The sequence below is a fragment of the Dicentrarchus labrax genome, unplaced genomic scaffold, assembly GCF_905237075.1.
Source record: "Dicentrarchus labrax unplaced genomic scaffold, dlabrax2021, whole genome shotgun sequence".
NCBI classification, from domain to species: domain Eukaryota; kingdom Metazoa; phylum Chordata; class Actinopteri; family Moronidae; genus Dicentrarchus; species Dicentrarchus labrax.
In genome coordinates, this window is record NW_026136706.1 from 926,103 (window position 1) to 949,657 (window position 23,555).

The following is a 23,555-nucleotide window of genomic DNA, read 5'->3' on the forward strand; positions in this document are numbered from 1 at the left end:
CCCGCCTCTTTCTGCTCCTGATTGGCTCTTCTGATCAGGGTTTATTGAGATCACTGATCAAACTAATTAAACAATAACAATAATAATGATGATAATAATAATAATAATAACAATAATAATAATAATGATATTGAAGACCTGAATACTGTTGGGTCTCTGTAAATAATGTTATATGTAAATAAGGAGTTCGGTCTACACCTGCTCTATTTAAAAAGTGTCCTGAGATAATTCAATTCAATTCAATTCAATTTTATTTGTATAGCGCCAATTCATAACAGAAGTTATCTCAGGACACTTTTCAAATAGAGCAGGTCTAGACCGAACTCTTTAACATTAATGACAGAGACCCAACAGTACCACCATGAGCAAGCACTTGGCGACAAGGGCAAGGAAAAACTGCCTGTTAAAAGGCAGAAACCTAGGACAGATCCTCCGGCTCTAGGTGGGTGGTCGTCTGTCTCGACCAGTTGGGGTGAGAGAGAGAGAGAGAGAGAGAGAGAGAGAGACAGACAGGTGCACAGCAACAACAGTATTGGCAATGGCAGTCAAGCAGGACCATGGCAGGAGGCTCCACCAGGATCCATGAGAACCTGCGAGACGAGAAAGCACAAGAACTCCGGGGAAGAAGTGGAGTTAGTAACATGCATTAAAGGGACATGAATGAGTGCAGAAAGAGAGAGGAAGAGAGTAGCTCAGTGCACCATGGGAAATCCCCCGATAGTCTAGGCCTATAGCAGCATAACTAAGGGATGGTTCAGGACTCACCTGATCCAGCCCTAACTATAAGCTTTATTAAAGAGGAATGTCTTAAGCCTACTCTTGAATGTGGTGAGGGTGTCTGCCTCCCGAACCACAACTGGAAGCTGGTTCCACAGGAGAGGAGCTTGGTAACTGAAGGCTCTGGCTCCTGTTCTACTTTTAGAGACTATAGGAACCACAAGTAGCCCAGCATTCAGAGAACGTAGTGTTCTAGAGGGGTAATAGGGTACTATGAGCTCTTTAAGATATGAAGGGGCCTGACCATGAAGAGCTTTATAGGTGAGGAGGAGGATTTTAAATTCAATTCTACATTTTATAGGGAGCCAATGCAGAGTAGCTAGTACAGGAGAGATGTGATCTCTTTTTCTAGTTCCTGTCAGTACTCATGCTGCAGCGTTCTGAATTAATTGGAGCGTTTTAATGGACTTATTGGGGCAACCTGATAATAAAGAGTTGCAGTAATCCAGCCTTGAAGTAACAAATGCATGGATTAGTTTTTCTGCGTCTGTCTGTGATAGTATGTGTCTAATTTTTCTAATATTACGTAAATGAAAGAAGGCAGTCCTAGAGGTCTGCTTTATGTGGGAGTTAAATGACAAATCCTGATCAAAGATAACTCCAAGATTCCTGATAGTGGTGCTAGAGGCCAAGTTAATGCCATCTAGAGTGACTATATCTTTAGACAATGAGTCTCTAAGGTTTTTGGGGCTAAGAACAAGAATTTCGTTTTTTTCTGAGTTTAACATCAGAAAATTGCATGTCATCCAGGATTTTATGTCCTTAAGACATGTTTGTAATTTAGATAATTGATTAATTTCATTGGGTTTGATTGATAGATATAACTGCGTATCATCTGCATAACAGTGAAAGTTAATGGAGTGATTCCTAATAATGTTGCCTAAAGGGAGCATATATAAAGTAAATAGTATTGGTCCAAGTACAGAACCTTGTGGAACTCCATGACTAACTTTAGTATTTATGGAGGATTCATCGTTAACATGTACAAACTGAGAACGATCTGATAAGTATGACTTAAACCAGCTTAGTGCGGTTCATTTAATGGCAATTTGATGCTCAAGTCTCTGTAAAAGAATATTATGGCCAATGGTGTCAAATGCAGCACTAAGATCTAATAATACAAGTACAGAGACAAGTCCATTGTCAGAAGCAGTCAGAAGGTCATTATTAACTTTAACCAGAGCTGTCTCTGTGCTATGATGAACTCTAAATCCTGACTGAAAATCCTCAAATAAAATATTGTTATGTAGAAAGTCACACAACTCTTTGGCGACTACTTTCTCCAGAATCTTAGAGAGGAAGGGGAGGTTAGAAATTGGTCTATAGTTGGCTAAAACCCCTGGGTCAAGAGTGGGCTTTTTAAGAAGGGGTTTAATTACAGCTACTTTAAAGGACTGTGGTACATATCCTGATAATAAAGAAAGATTAATCATATCCAGTAAAGAAGTGCCAATTAAGGGAACAACTTCTTTAAGCAGCCTAGTTGGGATCGGGTCTAATAGACAGGTTGATGGCTTCGATGAAGAAATGATTGAAGTTAACTGATGAAGATCGATAGCAGAAAAACAGTCTAAATATATGTCTAAGTTTACATTAGTAAAAGTCCCTGAACTTGGAGAGCCACTGATAACTGTTGATGGCAGTTGGTGATTAATTTTCTCTCTAATAGTAATAATTTTATTATAGAAGAAGCTCATGAAGTCATTGCTACATAAGGTTATGGGGATATGTGGCTCAATAGAGCTGTGACACTGGCTACAGTGCTGAAGAGGAACCTAGGGTTATTCTTATTTTCTTCTATTAGTGCTGAGTAATAGGCTCCTCTGGCATTACGGAGGGCCTTTCTATAAGTTTTAAGATTATCTTGCCAAATTGAGCGATGTTCTGATAATTTGGAAAAGCGCCATTTCCTTTCAGATTTCCTAGCTATTTGCTTTAACTGGCGGGTTTGGTGGTTATACCAAGGTGCTAGTCTCCTATGTTTTAATAATTTCCTTTTTATAGGAGCGATAGAGTCTAATGTTGATCGTAGTGAGCCTGCAGCACTATCGACAAGATTATCAATTTCAGAGGGACTAAAGTCCTTATAGGACTCTGTTAAATTCAGACATGGCATTGAATTAAACACTGAAGGAATCTCCTCCTTAAATTTAGCTACAGCACTGTCAGATAGACATCTGCTGTAGGAAGTTTTGCCTAATGGCTTATAATCTAATAGTATGAATTCAAAAGTTATTAAATAATGGTCAGATAGGAAAGGATTATGTGGGAAGACTATTAAATGTTCAATATCAATGCCATATGATAGAACAAGGTCAAGAGTGTGATTAAAACAATGAGTTGGTTTATTTACACTCTGACAGAAGCCAATTGAGTCTATTAATGATATAAATGCATTACTAAGGCTGTCATTGTTAACATCCACATGAATATTAAAATCACCTACAATAATTACTTTATCTGATTTAAGGACTAAACTTGATAGAAACTCTGAGAATTCAGATATAAAATCAGAGTACGGTCCAGGAGCGCGGTACACTATAACAAATAGAACTGGCTGCAGTGTTTTCCAGTTTGGGTGAGAAAGACTAAGAACAAGGTTGCAGAAGCTACCTTCGGTTGGACCGCACCGGCTACTGGGGGCTGGCTAACTATAGCAGCTAAAGATATCTCCGTGGTGCGGTACCGTTCCTCTAACTCACTAAGCCTCGCCTCCAGCGCAGTAAATAAACTACATTTAATACAGGTACCATTATTATTAAAGGAGGCAGAGGAATAACTGAACATCTGACACACTGAGCAGGACAGAGGAGAGGGAGAGGGAGAAGCCATAGCTAACTGCTAATGCTAATGAAACTAACGTGTATGAAAAACTTTGAAAGTAGTGAAAAGTCGCTAAAAGAAGGAGAAACTCCGAGTGTTTAGGTAGAACTAGTCTACGTTTAAATGTTAAGCTGGAGAATAACCGCTGTAACGAGTAAAACTAATGTATATTTAGCGTTCACTGACAGAGCTACAGCACCAAACAGTGTACACAGAGCAGGAAGTAAACCGGAAATGAGTCAGTACGCTTACCGTAGCACATCAGACAGCAGCTCTGCACCTAACATATCTATATATATATTATATTCTGTTTCTGACAGTAGACCCTCCTACATGTTACACACTGGATCTTTAAGAAAAAGACATCGAGGAAATATCCACAAAGAAAATCCTAATCCACATTTAACTCTATTTCTTTTTGTTTTATTTCTCATTCCAGATGTGTGATATTACATACACCACGTGCTGTTAGCCAGAAATGTGAACAGAAGAGATCCATACAGAAGAATAAACATTTGAGCTAGGTTGAGTTACACAATCACACAAAGTTAGATGTATTTTATGATGTCTAAAATTGGAGCACACATGTACAACCTGTGGAATATTAATATAGGTTTAGTGCAGGGTGTTGTATTTTGATAATATGTTTTCCATATACATCCATAATAGCCTTAAAAGAATGAAATATGCAGAATTTGTACAGATACATGTAAAAACTGAAGCATGTTTCTAAGCAATAGAACCCATTTTGTGTATCTTAAAAAATCTAAAAATCACTCCTCTGATCTGAGGCAGATTCAGGCCGTAAACTAGAGGATTATTGATGGGAGGAATGATCAAAAACTCCAGAGATAAAACAACTGTTACAAATGGATTTGCTTCATCCACCTTATAACGACTCAGTGAAAGCTCACAGAACACTGAGATGCAGTAGGTCACAAATGTCACAATGTGAGGCAGGCAGGTTTTTAACGCCTTTCCTCTGAATTCAGACGAACTTCTCCTGCAAACCAGCAGAATGCGCAGGTAGGTGTACAAGACAAAGAACAGGGGGATGAAGACTGATAACACAGAAAGAACTCGGCCTGCTAAGCTGTTCACAGTTGTGTCCACACAGGAGAGCTGAACCACAGGCCAGTTGGTGCAAAAAAGCCTGTGCAGTTTATTTCCACATAAAGGAAGCCAGCTGGCCAGAAACACACAGAAAACAACAACAACTGCAGGGTAGACCACAGCAAAAATGATAAGATTCCTCACCATCCTAAAGTTCATTTTACTGTGATAATGTAAAGGCTGGCAAATAGCAACCAATCTATCATAGGCCATGACGCTGAGAAGAGTTAGCTCGTGTCCTATATACGTGTAAATAACATATATCTGGATGAAACAAGATGCACGTGAGATGAAATGAGTGTCAGACAGAATGTCCATCAGAAACCTGGGGAAGAAGCCGGCTGTGCCGTACAGAGAGTTTAAAGACAGAAAGGAGATAAAGATGTACATGGGCTGATGCAGAGACTTCTCCTGGCAGACTGTCAGAATAATGACAACGTTAGCAGAGATTATAGTCATGTAGACCAACAGACACAGACTGAAGAACAGATATCTGAGGGACCCATAATCTGCAAACAGAGTCAACTGGAAATAGACAGGATTCAGGCTGTTGTTGCTCTTCATGTCTGCACAACAGCAGAGCCGGAAGAAGAGAAGTGAGAGTGATGGAGAGAAAGAGGGGAGAAAACAGATTTAAAAAAAAAAAAAATTAAATTGACCCGAACAACATTTCCTATTTAACCCTTAATTTATCAGGATGCATAACATTACACATTTCAAATAATTTTACCTGATAATATTGAACATATCTAACAAATTCCAGGTAACTAAAATAGATGGAAAGTGGAAAACGTCTGTGACACTAATTGCATAAAGCAAACATTTCTCATTATCACAATCTTTCAGTGGAATGAATGAAGAATAAATGTATGCAGGTTATCAAGGCTCACAGATAACAGTTAAAACTTAACCATTAAAGCATTACAATTTCAATCAACCAGTCTGCAAAGCGTTCAGTTTATAGAAGGTAATGTTCTATAAAAGCTGTGAAAATAAGTACATTTATCAGCCAACAAAATAAATAGTCATAACTTTACAGAACAGGAGCCAGAGCCTTCAGTTACCAAGCTCCTCTCCTGTGGAACCAGCTTCCAGTTGTGGTTCGGGAGGCAGACACCCTCACCACATTCAAGAGTAGGCTTAAGATGTTCCTCTTTGATAAAGCTTATAGTTAGGGCTGGATCAGGTGAGTCCTGAACCATCCCTTAGTTATGCTGCTATAGGCCTAGACTATCGGGGGATTTCCCATGGTGCACTGAGCTCCTCCCTTCCTCTCTCTTTCTGCACTCATTCATGTTCCATTAATGCATGTTACTAACTTCACTTCTTCCCCAGAGTCTCTCTCTCTCTCTCTCTCTCTCTCTCTCTCTCTCTCTCTCTCTCTCAACTGGTCGAGACAGACGACCACCCACCTAGAGCCGAAGGATCTGTCCTAGGTTTCTGCCTTTTAACAGGCAGTTTTTCCTTGCCCTTGTCGCCAAGGTCTTGCTCATGGTGGTACTGTTGGGTCTCTGTAAATAATGTTATAAAGAGTTCGGTCTAGACCTACTCTATTTGAAAAGTGTCCTGAGATAACTTCTGTTATGAATTGGCGCTATACAAATAAAATTGAATTGAATTGAATCCCTGTATGTAAAAGATATACAGCATCATCCCCTGATGTGCTCGACACTGAGGCAGCTGTGGATCTTTTATCCAGCTGTTACACTGAGAGCAGCCAGGTGAACACGCAGGGTCTAAAGGGAGGAAGGTGTGCAGCAAATGTGTGAGTTTTGTCTTCTCAATGTCCAGACTTCTTATAGTATCAAGTATTTTGAACTTTCAGAAATCAGAAATACTTTATTGAAATTAGTTTGTTACAGTTGCTACAATGCTAAATTATAAAATAATTAAATTACAATATCTAACACAATACATATAGAAATAGAAAGATAGGAGAAATGAGGTTTAAAAAATGGGAATTAAATTGGCCTGAACGTTTCCTATATACAGTGGGTACGGAAAGTATTCAGACCCCTTTAAATTTTTCACTCTTTGTTTCATTGCAGCCATTTGCTAAAATCAAAAAAGTTCATTTTATTTCTCATTAATGTACACTCAGCACCCCATCTTGACAGAAATTTGTTTTGCAAATTTATTAAAAAAGAAAAACTGAAATATCACACGGTCATAAGTATTCAGACCCTTTGCTGTGACACTCATATTTAACTCACATGCTGTCCATTTCTTCTGATCCTCCTTGAGATGGTCCTGCTCCTTCATTGGAGTCTAGCTGTGTTTAATTAAACTGATTGGACTTGATTAGGTAAGGCACACACCTGTCTATATAAGACCTTACAGCTCACAATGCATGTCAGAGCAAATGAGAATCATGAGGTCGAAGGAACTGCCCAAGGAGCTCAGAGACAGAATTGTGGCAAGGCACAGATCTGGCCAAGGTTACAAAAGAATTTCTGCAGCACTCAAGGTTCCTAAGAGCACAGTGGCCTCCATAATCCTTAAATGGAAGAAGTTTGGGACGACCAGAAGTCTTCCTAGACCTGGCCGTCCAGCCAAACTGAGCAATCGTGGGAGAAGAGCCTTGGTGAGAGAGGTAAAGAAGAACCCAAAGATCACTGTGGCTGAGCTCCAGAGATGCAGTAGGGAGATGGGAGAAAGTTCCACAAAGTCAACTATCACTGCAGCCCTCCACCAGTCGGGGCTTTATGGCCGAGTGGCCCGACGGAAGCCTCTCCTCAGTGCAAGACATATAAAAGCCCGCATAGAGTTTGCCAAAAAACACATGAAGGACTCCCAGACTATGAGAAATAAGATTCTCTGGTCTGATGAGACCAAGATTGAACTTTTTGGCGTTGATTCTAAGCGGTATGTGTGGAGAAAACCAGGCACTGCTCATCACCTGCCCAATACAATCCCAACAGTGAAACATGGTGGTGGCAGCATCAGGCTATGGGGATGTTTTTCAGCTGCAGGGACAGGACGACTGGTTGCAATTGAAGGAAAGATGAATGCGGCCAAGTACAGAGATATCCTGGAAGAAAACCTCTTCCACAGTGCTCAGGACCTCAGACTGGGCCAAAGGTTCACCTTCCAACAAAACAATGAGCCCAAGCACACAGCTAAAATAACAAAGGAGTGGCTTCGGAACAACTCTGTGACCATTCTTGACTGGCCCAGCCAGAGCCCTGACCTAAACCCAATTGAGCATCTCTGGAGAGACCTGAAAATGGCTTCACCACCTTCACGTTCACCATCCAACCTGACAGAACTGGAGAGGATCTGCAAGGAACAATGGTCCAGGTGTGAAAAACTTGTTGCATCATTCCCAAGAAGACTCATGGCTGTAGTAGCTCAAAAGGGTGCGTCTACTCAATACTGAGCAAAGGGTCTGAATACTTATGACCATGTGATCTTTCAGTTTTTCTTTTTTAATAAATTTGCAAAAATTTCTACATTTCTGTTTTTTTCTGTCAAGATGGGGTGCTGAGTGTACATTAATGAGAAATAAAATGAACTTTTTTGATTTTAGCAAATGGCTGCAATGAAACAAAGAGTGAAAAATGTAAAGGGGTCTGAATACTTTCCGTACCCACTGTATGTATGTATGTATGTATGTATGTGTGTGTGTGTATATATATATATATATATATATATATATATAAGTAAAAATAAAGAAAATATATATACAATAAGAGCCTAAGTATGAACTTTATAAAAAAGCAATATATGACAATATATAGACAGAAGTAAATGTATGCCGTGGTATGTGACCATGATAATAGAAGTGAGTGTTAAAGATTGTAGTGTTACAGAAGTTACAAAGTGTGACAGAATAAGCCAGTGTATTGCACCTTGATGAAATTATTACACATTAACCAGAGACATTTCAAGCAGCAGTTTAATGAATAATGCCTTGGGGGGTTCCAGTGTCTTCTCTTTTCAGTATGACAGCTCACATGCAGGGTGCCATGGTGACGTGGTTGAAGCCACCTGAGATTACTACGAGGGTCAAGATATGGCGATGTGAATGAGGGTTACCTGTTTACCTATCTATCTGTTATTAACTAGAACAGCAGGCATGCCTGCTTTACGCTTATCGCTCTCTGTGCAATCCCTGTGGCGCCAACAGTCTGAAAGCCGTCGATGGAGGTCAGGTATGTCCTGGTGTAGCCATGTCGCAGTACTGACATTAAACTACACTACCAGAACGCCCTCTGACTCCGTGCTAACGCTGTTAGCTCGTCCATTTTATCTCCCAGTAATCTCACGTTGCCCATGATGAGAGAGGGTAGACACGACTGAAATATCCTCTTCTTCAGTCTCCGTTGTCTGGACCCCTCACTCTTCCCTAACCATTTCGTTCTTCCTCTACATCCCCTGTGTGTCTGTCTCCAGAAATTTAATTTACCTTCTAATAGGCATAGAGTCCTTAGAAAGTCCGTCAGGTCAGAGAATTAAAGTACAGACAACCTGTGTGAGCGTTTCAAACATCATAACTTCACAGCTCATATAAATGTGGATCAGATTAGTGAGAGGAATGTGCATCTTCGTTCGCATTGATGGAGAGGCCAGGAGATCCAGGATCCTTTCCTGATTGATAACTTCCATTGTTGCCGTCCCGACTAGTCTAGAGGGAAGTCTGGTGCTGTTTTTGCTCTTTGTAGAATCTCCAACCATTTCAGAAGCTTGCCACTCCTCACCTGCATTGTAGAACCTTGTGTCTACTATAATGTTCTTTTTACAAAGATGTCATTGATTTCATATCTGTATCTATCAGAGGATTTGTCATTTTATCATGAATAAAAGAAATACAACATAGTCACAGTGACTTTCTTCATTACTTCACACCAACACTACTTCTTTCGTGGCTAAATTGTGTAGCACTGTATTAGCCAGCAGGTCTTTAAATACTGAAATACTGTACTAAAGTCTGGACTCAAGACGTCTTTTCTATTGTCTTGGCATTTGCACTTGGACTTGGCCATTGGTCTCACCAGATATTCTACATGGTCTTATGTTATATGCAATACATGTTTTTTTTTAAGTAACTTCCTCTTTCAAAACAAAACCATTGATGAGTGTGTATTAGTTTCATTCACAATCCACCTAGAATGGGTATTGATATTGACTGGGAACCATGGCTACCAGCCACCATTCAGGTGGCCAATCATTGTCAATTGCAATTGTATGGCTGGCTGTCAAAACTTATCTCACTAGCAATGACTAAAGCCTTGTTTTTTTCTGTCTTGGCCTCGACTGATTCTCTCAGTTGGAGAATTTTCATTTCTGCCTGCTTTCTATAATTTTTTATTAACTTATATTAAATAAACTTGTACAATTGATTGTATGTATTTTATTATTATTTCTATCTTTGTATCCTAATTTTAAATCTACTTTATTACATTTTTATTACATTCTGTCTTCTTATTGTCTTGTCAGTTGTCTGTGAAGCACTTTGAACTGCACTAAACTGTATGAAATGTGCAATACAAATAAAGTTTGATTGATTTGATTGACTACAGCACTGACTGCAGAGAGGCCATGCTGCCAGGCACTCCTTGGCTGGAGAGTGGGGAATGTCAAATTTGACATATAAATACTGTGGCTCTGTATTAGGCTTGTACGACTATATTAAAAGTATAATATATTTTTTTATATATATACATCAGGGTGTTGTTTCCTTCAGAGTCATGGCTTTCTGTGACTTTATGTCTGTGTTGCCTCCTTCTGAGTGCTGTAGCTGCACACTACAGATGAACCCATGATAGGTGGCCATCATGATACGTACATGATAATGTAACAATTCTTTAAAAGAAATTACTCTGCTTTATTTTATTTTTGTTTTGTTTCAGAATGATGCAGAAACGTACAATGTAGAAAATTAACCTTTCATGAGTATGAATTTCATGTATTTCTAAAAGAAAACACAGTGATCTGTGTGTGTCTCGTCAGTCCCTTCAGGAAGTTGTAAAACAGAAACCAATCCCTGTGAACCCTACACCACCTTGCAATTGTGTCCAATTACTGCACCTTTTCTAATGTCATCATTGTAGTTTCCCACGAGTTTCACCAATCATAGCGGTCCTCCTTACCCCCAACCTTGAGTCAAACTGCTAGAGATTTTAGTCTCACTGCAACATTTTGCCTTTGATTTTTAATTAATTAAAAATAAATATGTAAACAATTCAAAATCACAACTAGTGTTGCAAGTTTCACTTCCTCTGGCTATTGCATTGCAACAAAATGGCTCAACACATTGCAACATGCATTGCAATATTTTTTTCAGAAACATAAAATCAGGCATTAGAGGCCTCAACAATCCGAAAAAGTCCTGTGAAATCCTGGAAGGACTGTCTTGTTTTAAAGGCTGTTAATAATAAGATTAACCCAGAGCAGTAGTGCATTTCATAATGTTGACGTTTTCAACACTTTATGACCTTAATCAATAAACCTCAAGACATCATTATCAGTAATATGAATGGCATTGCTCTTAGTTTGGTTGTGCTGCAATTAATTAAAGAGCCAATCTCTGTTTATGGACCATATCAATTATAGGTATATTTGTGTGAATTAAAACTAGTAATTGCTGTGTTAACAAACAATGTCAGAAAACATTACAATTCACGTGATGAATAAAAGTGCTTTTAAATAATCTCAGTTATTACAGTGTTGAAGTTGACAATATTATTTACTGTGCATGTCATAGAAATTCCAAACTACTTTGGAAATATCATTCATTATTAAATTACAGAATAAAAGTGGAATATATTATATTATATATATATATTATTTGTTGCAGTGTTAATACATCAGACCATTTTGGCTGGAGAGAACAACTTCTTGAGGTGTTTAGAAATTTCTTTCATTTTTAGTCCATACATGATTGGATTAAAGAGAGGATGATACATGACTATTTGTAAAGTCATTATTAAGCGTACAGTCTTTGGAAAATCTGATTCAAGCTGCACTGTAATGACATCGTATGCACACAAGCAGGAGAAGTTGATTAAAACTATTAGATGTGGTAAACAGGTCTGTGCAGCTTTTCTCCTGACGTCTTTACAACTTCGATAGGATATTATAAGAATCCTGGTGTATGTAAAAAGAATAAAAAGCACAGGGAGAAGTGCAACATTTAGCAAAATTACCATATCATGTATAATTTGTGCTCTTGAGACCACACATTGAAGTTTATAAACAGTATTGTTACAAAAAACTGCTTTTAAAGAGAAGCTACAGAGTTTTCTATTAGCACTCAATCCAGCTGGAACGGCAACCTGAGAGGCAGGCAGAATCCAGGCTAAGACCAAGAAAATACTGACAGTTGTTTTTCTCATGATAGTGGCATATTGCAGAGGTTTACATATAGACACATACCTGTCATAGGCCATGGCTGCCAACAGTAAGAACTCTGAACCACCTAAAGAATAAAATATATGAAACTGAAAGAGACAGGCTGAATAAGATATGATCTGATGTTCAGATAAAAAGTCAATCAGAAGCTTTGGGTAGATAGAAGTGCTCAAAAGAATAGAGTTGACTAACAGAGCTGCAATGAAAATGTACATAGGCTCATGGAGGTTTTGGTGACTCCAGATGAGATACACAATAGTGGAATTGCTGCAGATTATTAGAATATATACTGTTAACATAATCACAAAATAAAGATATCTGTATTTGTCCACTTCCACATGCCCACCAAGAGTTACGTATGTTACATTTAATTCATCATCCATTAACACTGTCAAATATATATGAATATGAATAGAAGAGGCAGATAATGTAACTGAGAAAAGGAATAAGCATGTATCCTGTACTGGAGAGTATTTTTCATTTACCTGACCTTAAAACACACTAAGACTGTGTTTATCCCCAGAATTCACCAAGTGAAAGTGTTTGAGTCCATGGAATGATTTTTTATCAGATTGCTCCATTCCTCCATGGATCTCATTAAAGTTGTCACCAAGAACCACTAACATGTAAACAACTTCATCAAACTCTGGAGGCCTGAACTTGTAGGCCAGGGTGCTCAGCGCATCCCTTCCAGGACTGCGACTCATACACAATACACAAGAGCAAAATAAGAAGTGAGGTCAAAATAATGACCATGTACAAGGACCCCTTACCTCCCATACCTGAGACTACTACTTGCTACTGCTGGCTTGCTTCTGACTCCCTCACTACGAGTAGGGGCCCAGTTACTGCTCAATAAAATCCCAACTGTTTGCTGTCCTGGCTCCACAATGGTGGAACAAGTTCATTGACAGAAACTGTACAAATCTTCCACTGCAGACTGAAAACTCATGCGTGTGAGTGAGTGCCCATGATAACAACTATCTGTTATTGTTTCTAAATGTAGAACTTAAAGCAGTTTAGCATATGTAGTGGTACGAGGCACCACTGCCATGTGGAACACGGTCTTCTGCTTCACCGCGCCCTCTCTGGCTTATTAGCCAATCATTGTTCATGTCGAGGGGATAAAAGTAGGCCGTGTCCCTCCTCCTGATCTCTCGCTTTCTGCCTTTGCGGTCCGCTTACTCCTGGGCAGTTGCGTGCGCCGCTCGCCTCAGCACAGGTAGGCACACCTTAGCGTGCTGTTGGTGTACATTCGTCAGCGTTTCATTTAACTTAAACCGTAACTCCTTTTTATAGATCCGATGTCTCCATCGCGGTCGAGGCGATATTTTATTTGGGGTTGTCTACCGCTGTCGACCGGAGCATTGGTGAGTCATGGTGAGCTTCTGTTGTTAATTGCTGTTAGCCAGGTGTTGAGCCCCCTTTCCACTCCTCTCCCTCTAACAGTCTGCTGGTCAATACTATTTACTTTATATATGCTCCCTTTAGGCAACATTATTAGGAATCACTCCATTAACTTTCACTGTTATGCAGATGATACGCAGTTATATCTATCAATCAAACCCAATGAAATTAATCAATTATCTAAATTACAAACATGTCTTAAGGACATAAAATCCTGGATGACCTGCAATTTTCTGATGTTAAACTCAGAAAAACGAAATTCTTGTTCTTGGCCCCAAAAACCTTAGAGACTCATTGTCTAAAGATATAGTCACTCTAGATGGCATTAACTTGGCCTCTAGCACCACTGTCAGGAATCTTGGAGTTATCTTTGATCAGGATTTGTCATTTAACTCCCACATAAAGCAGACCTCTAGGACTGCCTTCTTTCATTTACGTAATATTAGAAAAATTAGACACATACTATCACAGACAGATGCAGAAAAACTAATCCATGCATTTGTTACTTCAAGGCTGGATTACTGTAACTCTTTATTATCAGGTTGCCCCAATAAGTCCATTAAAACGCTCCAATTAATTCAGAACGCTGCAGCACGAGTACTGACAGGAACTAGAAAAAGAGATCACATCTCTCCTGTACTAGCTTCTCTGCATTGGCTCCCTGTAAAATGTAGAATTGAATTTAAAATCCTCCTCCTCACCGATAAAGCTCTTCATGGTCAGGCCCCTTCATATCTTAAAGAGCTCATAGTACCCTATTACCCCACTAGAACACTACGTTCTCTGAATGCTGGGCTACTTGTGGTTCCTATAGTCTCTAAAAGTAGAACAGGAGCCAGAGCCTTCAGTTACCAAGCTCCTCTCCTGTGGAACCAGCTTCCAGTTGTGGTTCGGGAGGCAGACACCCTCACCACATTCAAGAGTAGGCTTAAGACATTCCTCTTTGATAAAGCTTATAGTTAGGGCTGGATCAGGTGAGTCCTGAACCATCCCTTAGTTATGCTGCTATAGGCCTAGACTATCGGGGGATTTCCCATGGTGCACTGAGCTACTCTCTTCCTCTCTCTTTCTGCACTCATTCATGTCCCTTTAATGCATGTTACTAACTTCACTTCTTCCCTGGAGTTCTTGTGCTTTCTCGTCTCGCAGGTTCTCATGGATCCTGGTGGAGCCTCCTGCCATGGTCCTGCTTGACTGCCATTACCAATACTGTTGTTGCTGTGCACCTGTCTGTCTGTCTGTCTCTCGCTCTCTCTTTCTGCCTCTCTCTCTCTCTCTCTCTCTCTCTCTCTCTCTCTCTCTCTCTCTCTCTCTCTCTCTCTCTCTCTCTCTCACCCCAACTGGTCGAGACAGACGACCACCCACCTAGAGCCGGAGGATCTGTCCTAGGTTTCTGCCTTTTAACAGGCAGTTTTTCCTTGCCCTTGTCGCCAAGGTCTTGCTCATGGTGGTACTGTTGGGTCTCTGTAATTAATGTTAAAGAGTTCGGTCTAGACCTGCTCTATTTGAAAAGTGTCCTGAGATAACTTCTGTTATGAATTGGCGCTATACAAATAAAATTGAATTGAACTGAATTGGTCGCATGATACGTGGTGGCTGTCTCCCCTGCTACGCCGACCCTCTTCACCCCTGTCCCTCTTTGGACGGGATGCAAATTAACCGGACTGGGGACCGGAGTTTATGCTTCGTTGCTACTGCTTCGCTGTTGCCGCTGCTACTTCGGCTTTCATTACTACTTAGTTGCTACTGTTGCTTCGTTGGCTTGGTTCGAAGTCCTGTCAGCTGTCTCTGGTCGGTTTGCTTCCTGCTGTTGACCCTGTTTCCCGCTGCTGCTGTGCGTGGGATTGTGTGGTGTGTGTATGTTTGCTGCTCGGGTAGGCCATTGCGAGTTCCGCTGGGACTCTCAGCCACTTGTTTGGACTGTGTGTGTGTGTGTGTGTGTGTGTGTGTGTGTTTTTAAGGGTAATCTGCCAATGTGTGGTGTAAATGTTTATTTATTTTCTCAGTAGCAGTATAATTTCTTTTTGAGCAACTTTTTAATAGTTTGGTTGCTTATTGTTTTGTTTGGGTAATTTTGTTTATTTTAGAAGTTTACTGTAATTACTGTAATTATTTAATTTCTATTTGGGAGGGGAACTTCTCAATTTGAGCCTTCCTTTATTTGAGTTCAAAGTGGGTTAATTATGGTTACTGTTGAGTTGATATCTCTGGCCAGAGACTCTTTTCTTTGGTTTGATTGATTTCTGATTAATGTAAATCAATACTCTTCAGTTCCTTGATTATTCATTAGTTTGTTTATGTCAAGAGATATTGTTTGTTTTAACTGTGCCTCTTATCTTCTCCTAGAGCTGAAGGCCGACGGTGGCGGTGGTGGTTCCCCTGGGTGGTGGTGGTGATCCCTTGTGTGTGCGTGAGCCTCGTTCAAGATTTTCTTTGTGTGCACGTCACGTTTTTGCTGTGTGAGTGGGTGCTCTCCTCTTTCTTTTTTGGACATCACTTTCCCCTGTCGACCCCTTCTCCAGCCGGTAAGCCTCAGCCGGTACCCCTTCCCTTCCCTAGTTGGGCTCCAGTCTCCTATTATTCGTTTGTGCCAAACTTTGTGTTCATTTACACAATCAAATTTTGTATGTGATCATTGAACTCTGTCTCCTGCCCTCCTTGAGTGAACGAACCTGAGTGTCCTTTTGTAAGAGGTGACAATTTACCTTTAGTACGGGTCCTTGGGCCCTAACCCAAGGTGGCGTTGTCGGTAACAAATAAAATGGAAAAGATCATCTGATAACTGATAACTAATCATCCCACCCTCGTTTCGCTACAATTCAATTCAATTCAATTTTATTTGTATAGCGCCAATTCATAACAGAAGTTATCTCAGGACACTTTTCAAATAGAGCAGGTCTAGACCGAACTCTTTAACATTAATTACAGAGACCCAACAGTACCACCATGAGCAAGACCTTGGCGACAAGGGCAAGGAAAAACTGCCCGTTAAAAGGCAGAAACCTAGGAAAGATCCTCTGGCTCTAGGTGGGTGGTCGTCTGTCTCGACCAGTTGGGGTGAGAGAGAGAGAGAGAGAGAGTGTCACGTTTTTGTTTTACTCGTTACAACGGTTATTTTCCCACTTAACATTTAAACGTAGACTAGTTCTACCTAAGCCCTTGGAGCTACTTCCTTCTTTTAGCGACTTTTCACTATTTACAAAGTGTTCACTCACGCTAGCTACATTAGCAACACTCAATGGTGGCTTTGTATGGCTGGACGGAGCGGCTCTCTTATCTAGGAATATGACCAAGTTTATTTCTGAAACCTGACAATCCAGAGTTAGGACCAGGAAGCAGAGCTGCTGTCTTACACACTTCTCTGCTCTTTCTTTAGAACAGTCACCCACCCAAAACCCCATAGAGACTGTGTCTGTCCCCCGACCACCTAAATTATTTAAAGAAATAAAAACAAGAGGAGTTCAACATAAAAACCTAATAAAAATTAAAACTAACTCCTCAGTAGCACAAAATAAGAGAATGAAATGTGGGCTGTTAAATATCAGGTCTCTGTCCTCTAAAGCTGTTTTAGTGAATGAATGAACAGAGTCCTATAACAACTTTAGTCCCTCCCAAATTTATAATCTTGTCGATAGTGCTGCAGGCTCACTACTATCAACATTAGATTCTATCGCCCCTATAAAAAGGAAATTATTAAAACATAGGAGATTAGCACCGTGGTACAACCACCAAACCCGCCAGTTAAAGCATAAAACAAGGAAATTTGAAAGGAAATGGCGCTCTTCCAAATTATTAGAATATCACTCAATTTGATAAGATATTCTTAAAACGTATCGAAAGGCCCTCCGTAATGCCAGAGGAGCCTATTACTCAACCCTAGGTTCCTCTTCAGCACTGTAGCCAGGCTGACAGAGAGTCAAAGCTCTGTTGAGCCACATATCCCCATAAACTTAAGTAGCAATGACTTCATGAGCTTCTTCTATAATAAAATTATTACTATTAGAGAGAAAATTAATCACCAACTGCCATCAACAGTTATCAGTGGCTCTCCAAGGTCAGGAACTTTAACTAATGTAAACTTAGATATATATTTAGAATGTTTTTCTGCTATCGATCTTCATCAGTTAACTTCAATAATTTCTTCAACAAAGCCATCAACCTGTCTGTTGGACCCGATCCCAACTAGGCTGCTTAAAGAAGTTGTACCCTTAATTGGCACTTCTTTACTGGATATGATTAATCTTTCTTTATTATCAGGATATGTACCACAGTCCTTTAAAGTAGCTGTAATTAAACCCCTTCTTAAAAAGTCCACTCTTGACCCAGGGGTATTAGCCAACTATAGACCGATTTCTAACCTCCCCTTTCTCTCTAAGATTCTGGAGAAAGTAGTCGCCAAACCCTTGTGTGACTTTCTACATAACAATAGCTTATTTGATTTGATTTAGAGTTTAGAGCTCTGGTTAAAATGAATAATGACCTTCTGATTGCTTCCGACAATGGACTTGTCTCTGTACTTGTATTATTAGATCTTAGTGCTGCATTTGACACCATTGACCATGATATTCTTTTAGAGAGACTTGAGCATCAAATTGGCATTAAAGGAACCGCACTAAGCTGGTTTAGGTCATACTGATCAGATCGTTCTCAGTTTGTACACGTTAATGATGAATCTTCCATAAATACTACAGTTAGTCATGGAGTTCCACAAGGTTCTGTACTTGGACCAATACTATTTACTTTATATATGCTCCCTTTAGGCAACACTATTAGGAATCACTCCATTAACTTTCACTGTTATGCAGATGATACGCAGTTATATCTATCGATCAAGCCCGATTAATTTAATCAATTATCTAAATTACAAACATGTCTTAAGGACATACAATCCTGGAGGAGCTGCAATTTTCTGATGTTAAACTGTTAAAAATGAAATTCTTGTACTCGGCCGCAAAAACCTTAGAGACTCATTTCCCATGATGCACTGAGCTGCTCTCTTCCTCTCTCTCTCTTTCTGCACTCATTCATGTCCCATTAATGCATGTTACTAACTTCCCCGCAGGTTCTCATGGATCCTGGTGGAGCCTCCTGCCATGGTCCTGCTTGACTGACATTGCTAATATCACTGATATTATTGTTATTATTATCATTAATGTTATTATTACTACAGTTACTATTATTACTATTGTCACTGCTCATTGTCCCCCATCGTTGCTGTTGTCATCATCATCAGTCACTACTATTAGTGTAGTTGTTGCTACTGTTGTTGCTGTGCACCTGTCTGTCTGTCTGTCTGTCTGTCTGTCTCTGTCTCTCTGTCTCCCCCATCGCCAAGTGCTTGTTCATGGTGGTACTGTTGGGTCTCTGTAAATGTTATAAGGAGTTTGATCTAGACCTGCTCTATTTGAAAAGTGTCCTGAGATAACTTCTGTTATGAATTGGCGCTATACAAATAAAATTGAATTGAATTGAATTGAAAAATTGAAGGACCCCAGCCTTCTCAGGAAGTACAGACAGCTCTGCCCTTTCCTGTGTAAAGTGTCCATATTTGCTGTCCAGTCCAGCTTGTCGTCCAGCTGCAGCCCCAGATATTTATCCTGACCAGCTTCACATCAACCCCCTTGATGGACACGGGTTGGAGATGTGGTTTCTTCCTTCTGAAGTCCACCACCATCTCCTTGGTCTTGGAGGTGTTCAGCTGCAGATGGTTGGACCTGCACCACCTCACAAAGTCCTCAACCAGGCTCCTGTACTCCCCCTCCCGTCCATCCTTGATACAGCCAACTATCGCAGTATCGTCCGAGTATGTCTACATGTGGCAGAGCCCGGAGTTGTACTGGAAGTCAGATGTGTACACGGTGTAGAGGACGGGAGAGAGCACGGTCCCCTGTGGTGCTGCTGACCACAGTGTCTGACGTGCAGCCCTTCAGTCACCAGGAGTGGTTCCACCCTCATCTCTGCCAGCTTGTCTCTCAGCAGGAGCGGCCGGATGGTGTTAAAGTCGCTGGAGAAATCAAAAAATGTGATTCTCACAGCGCCGCTCTCCTTGTCCAGATGAGAGTGGGCCCTGTGGAGCAGATAGAGGATGGCATCCTCCACGCCCACCTTCTCCTGGTATCCAAACTGCAGTGGATCTTGTGCGTGCTGGACCTGGGGTCTGAGGACATGGAGCAGCAGCCGTTCATTATGTGTGACGTCAGTGTCTGTTTTTTCTTAGGAACCGGGATGAGACATGAAGTCTTCCAGAGCACTGGGACCCTCCCCAGCTGCAGGCTCAGGTTGAAGACATGCTGGAGTGGCTCCCCTAGTTCAGAACAGGCTTTAAGCATCCTTGGACACACTCTGTCCGGGCCCGCTGCTTTCCTTGGACAAAGCCTACTCAGCTCTCTGCACACCTGATCCTTGGTGATGGTGGTGGGGAGGGGGGTTGAACTGTCCATGGGTGTGGAGGGTGGGGGTGGTCTGCAGAGTTGGTGATGGACATGGTGGTGGCATTGGGCCGTCGCTGGTTGTGGGAGCTGGTGTATCAAACTTGTTAAAAAACAGGTTTAGCTGGTTTGCTCTTCCAGCATCCCCCTCTCCTGTGATGTTGCCCTTCTTCTTGCAGCCTGTGATGCTTTTCATGCCATCCCAGACCTCCCTCATGTTGTTATGCTGCAGCTTCTGTTCTACCTTCCTTCTGTAGTCCTCCTTCACCTCTCTCAGGTGGACCTTGAGTTTCCCTGTTTGCGCTTCAGCTCATCTCTGTCACCATCCTTGAACACCTTATTCTTCCTGTTCAGGATGTCCTTGACATTACTAGTGATCCAGGGCTTGTTGATGGGGAAGCAGCGTACAGTTCTAGTGGGGACCACAACGTCCATGCAGAAGTTCAGGTAGTCAGTAGTGCAGTGTGTGACCCCCTTGATGTCCTCACCATGTGCTTCCTGCAGGACGCTCCAGTCAGTACATTCAAAGCAGTCCCTCAGAGCCTCCGCTGCCTCAGGAAAGCATTTCCTGAAGGAGCGTTTGGTTGTGGACAGTCTCTGCATCTGTGGTTTGTACTGTGGTGAGAGCAGGACCAGGTTATGGTTAGACTTTCCCAGTGGGGGCAAAGGAGTGACAATGTAAGCTTCCCTCAAGTTGGCATGAAGGAGGTCAAATGTCCTGTTCTTCCTGGTGGGGCAGCTTACAAACTGGTGAAAGTCTGGCAGTGTGGAGTCCAGTGTCACATGTTTGAAATCCCCAGAGATGGCGATGAATGCGTCTGGATGTTGTGTTTGCAGTCTTGCGATGGTGGAGTGTATAACTTAACACGCGGTCTCTGCATGCGCATGCAGAGGGACGTAAACACCAACAGAAATGGCGTGGGAGAACTCTATGCATGTAGTACGGTCTGATACCTACCGCCAGCAACTCAATGTCTCTGTTGCACACAATCTCCTTCACCGTAATATGCCCCTGGTTGCACCATCTGTTGTTGATAAACAGTGCGAGTCCCCCTCCTTTGCTTTTGCTGCTGCGTCTGCGGTCTCTGCAGCCTTGGTGCCTCCTCCTCAGCTCCTCAGGTATGTGGTGGAAAATGCCGGCACGTCCCATTGTTTGTAGGGAAAGCAGCTTCTCCCTTGAATAAGCAGGATGCAAGCAAGATGTCCACTGCTATGTTGTCCGTAAAAAGTCATTGTATCCATAGAATATATAAAGTTCTACACGGCTAGTGTAATATAAAGAGTTAAAAGTAAAAAAAAAACACTTATATATAAGGATTCTGTTTCTGGACTTCAGCTCAGTGTTCTACACCATCATCCCGGACCAGCCTCCACCTGTCAGTGGATTACTAACTTCCTGACCAAGAGGAGGCAGCTAGTGAGAATGGGGAACATCACATCCAGCACCCGAACATTTAGCACTGGCACCCCCACAGGGTGTGTGCTTTCCCCACTGCTCTTCTCCCTCTACACCAATGACTGCTCCTCCAGAGACCATTCTGTCAAACTCCTAAGGTTCGCAGACAACACAATGTTCATCGCCCTTATCTGAGACGGTGACGAGTCTGCATACAGACGGGAGGCTGAACAGTTGGCCCTCTGGTGTGGTCAGAACAACCAGGAGCTTAACATGCTCAAAACAGTGGAGATGACAGTGGACTTTAGCAAGAACCCCCCCAACTCTGTCCTGTATCACCATCCTCAACAGCCTCGACTGCTGTGGAAACCTTCAGGTTTTTGTGATCCACAATCTCCCAGGACCTTAAGTGGGAGTCCAACACAGACACCATCATAAAGAATGCCCAGAAGAGGATGCACTTCTTGTTCCAGCACAGGAAGCTCAATCTGCCTCAGGAACTGTTGATCCAGTTCTACACCGCCATCATTCAGTCTGTTCTCTGTTCATCAATAACTGTCTGGTTTGAGCGATAGCTGTGTCGCTGGATGCTGAGAAAGCCTTCGGTAGAGTAGAATGGAAGTATCTATTTTATGTATTGTCTAAATATGGCTTTGGCCCGGTATGTATAAATTGGATAAAAGCACTTTACCATGAACCAGTTGCATCAGTTAAAACAAATGGCATAAAGTCTGACCTATTTCATCTTTATCGGTCTACACACCAAGGCTGTCCAGCATCCCCGGCCATTTTTATACTTGCCCTCAAGCCTCCTAAGTGCCCAAAAGGATATAACTGGTATTAGTGTCAGTGATTATGATTTCAAAGCCAGCCTTTTTGCTGATGACATATTGTTGATGATCAAACCCAATGTATTATATTCCGCAAGTACTAAAACTTATTGACACATTTGGACAGTTTTCTGGATACAAGATCAACTACAGTAAGAGTGAAGCCATTTCACTCAGCCATCTCACTTACCAAACACATTTGGGCACATCCCCTTTTAAGTGGACCCCCCAAGGTATGAAATATCTAGGAATTAAAATCCAATTAGCAAAATTGTTGATATAAATGCACCAGAACTGCTTAAAACTGTCAGGGAAGACATTAAAAGGTGGACAGTTTTACCTCTACCCCTCTGGGGAAGATCAGAAGTCATAAAAATGAACGTATTACCAAGGTTGGCTTTTCTCATGTCTTCTATACCGCTTAAATTCCCCCTAGCTGGTTTAAGGTAATAAAGAAGTTATTTTCTGGTTTTCTTTGGGAGGACAAAAAACCTAGGATTAGTAATAAAAAAAATGTACCAACCCAAGAATTAAAGGAGGATTAAAACTTCCAGATATATACCAATATTATATAGCATATGACTCTAGATATCCCCTGCAGTGGGCCTATTCCAGTATTAGAGAGATTGGCAGTTGGGAGTGGCTTGAGGAAAACATTTTTAAAGCTTATAACAAAGGCATAACCTTAACAGTTTTATGGTATAATCCCAAAGCCATTTCCAGAATTAACAATCCAGCCTAACAGCTCTCATGTCATATAAGTCAGCTGGGCCAAGTAATTAGTGATGGCAAAATGATCCCGTTTAATGACTTAAAATTACAATTCAGACTGATAGATGCAGAATTTCTATCATATCTACAAATAAAATCTGTCATGAAACCTTTACTCTCCAAAGAGATAGGGAATAAAAAAGATTTAGAAAACAAATTAAGGGGAATTGCTGTCAGGAAAGGTACAGTCTCAGTAATGTATAAATTATTATGTTCTGCTGCTCCTGACAGAAACTCCCAAACTAAATTACAATGGGAATGTGACATGGGTGTACCTATTTCCCTCCCACACTGGGATAGAGCACTTACAAGTTGTACAAAAGTGTCAAAGTGTCAGATACAAAATTATACAGATAAAGATATTACACAGAGCTTACATTACACCTTGCAATCTGAATAAATTTGATAACACATTATCCAAATGTTGCTGGCATGGCTGTGAGGTGGAGGGTACACTTATGCACTTACTGCGGTACCGCCCTTCTGTTAAGAGTTTTTGGTTGAATGTTATTGAAAGCTTGTCACGTGTCCTTAACACAGATATAAAACCCTGCCCGATAACCTGTATATTAGGTGCGAACTATACAAAGAATTATTGCTCTGGCTTTTCTATCAGTTAAACGGATCATTTTAATGAACTGGAAACAACGTAGGCCA

At 41.1% G+C, this 23,555-nt stretch overlaps 3 protein-coding genes across 5 annotated transcripts in view; 1 reads left to right on the plus strand and 2 right to left on the minus strand.

Annotated features, from left to right (window-relative positions):
- Window positions 1-23,555, plus strand: part of LOC127365058 (uncharacterized) — a 205,371-nt gene that overhangs the window by 84,994 nt on the left and 96,822 nt on the right. Inside the window, exon 2 of one of the 3 annotated variants that reach the window (XM_051402789.1) lies at window positions 18,536-18,554. The exons of 1 other annotated variant lie outside the window; for it this stretch is intronic. The gene's annotated coding sequence lies outside the window, so the exon portion shown is untranslated. Of the gene's footprint in view, window positions 1-6,195; window positions 6,337-18,535; window positions 18,555-23,555 lie in introns of those variants that run through there. One more of the 3 variants, XM_051402788.1, reaches the window with a different exon arrangement.
- On the minus strand, window positions 4,008-6,053 carry LOC127365065 (olfactory receptor 10J5-like). The gene has a single exon (XM_051402795.1). It carries the CDS (start codon window positions 5,275-5,277, stop codon window positions 4,330-4,332), a length of 948 nt encoding a protein of 315 aa, XP_051258755.1. The 5' UTR covers window positions 5,278-6,053; the 3' UTR covers window positions 4,008-4,329.
- LOC127365068 (olfactory receptor 6N2-like) lies at window positions 8,598-12,637 on the minus strand. The gene has a single exon (XM_051402799.1). It carries the CDS (start codon window positions 12,447-12,449, stop codon window positions 11,523-11,525), a length of 927 nt encoding a protein of 308 aa, XP_051258759.1. The 5' UTR covers window positions 12,450-12,637; the 3' UTR covers window positions 8,598-11,522.

Excerpts from the sequence above, each read along its gene's own strand:
- LOC127365068 (XM_051402799.1), bottom strand. The coding sequence starts at position 12,449 with ATGGATGATGAATTAAATGTAACATACGTAACTCTTGGTGGGCATGTG.
- LOC127365065 (XM_051402795.1), bottom strand. The coding sequence starts at position 5,277 with ATGAAGAGCAACAACAGCCTGAATCCTGTCTATTTCCAGTTGACTCTG.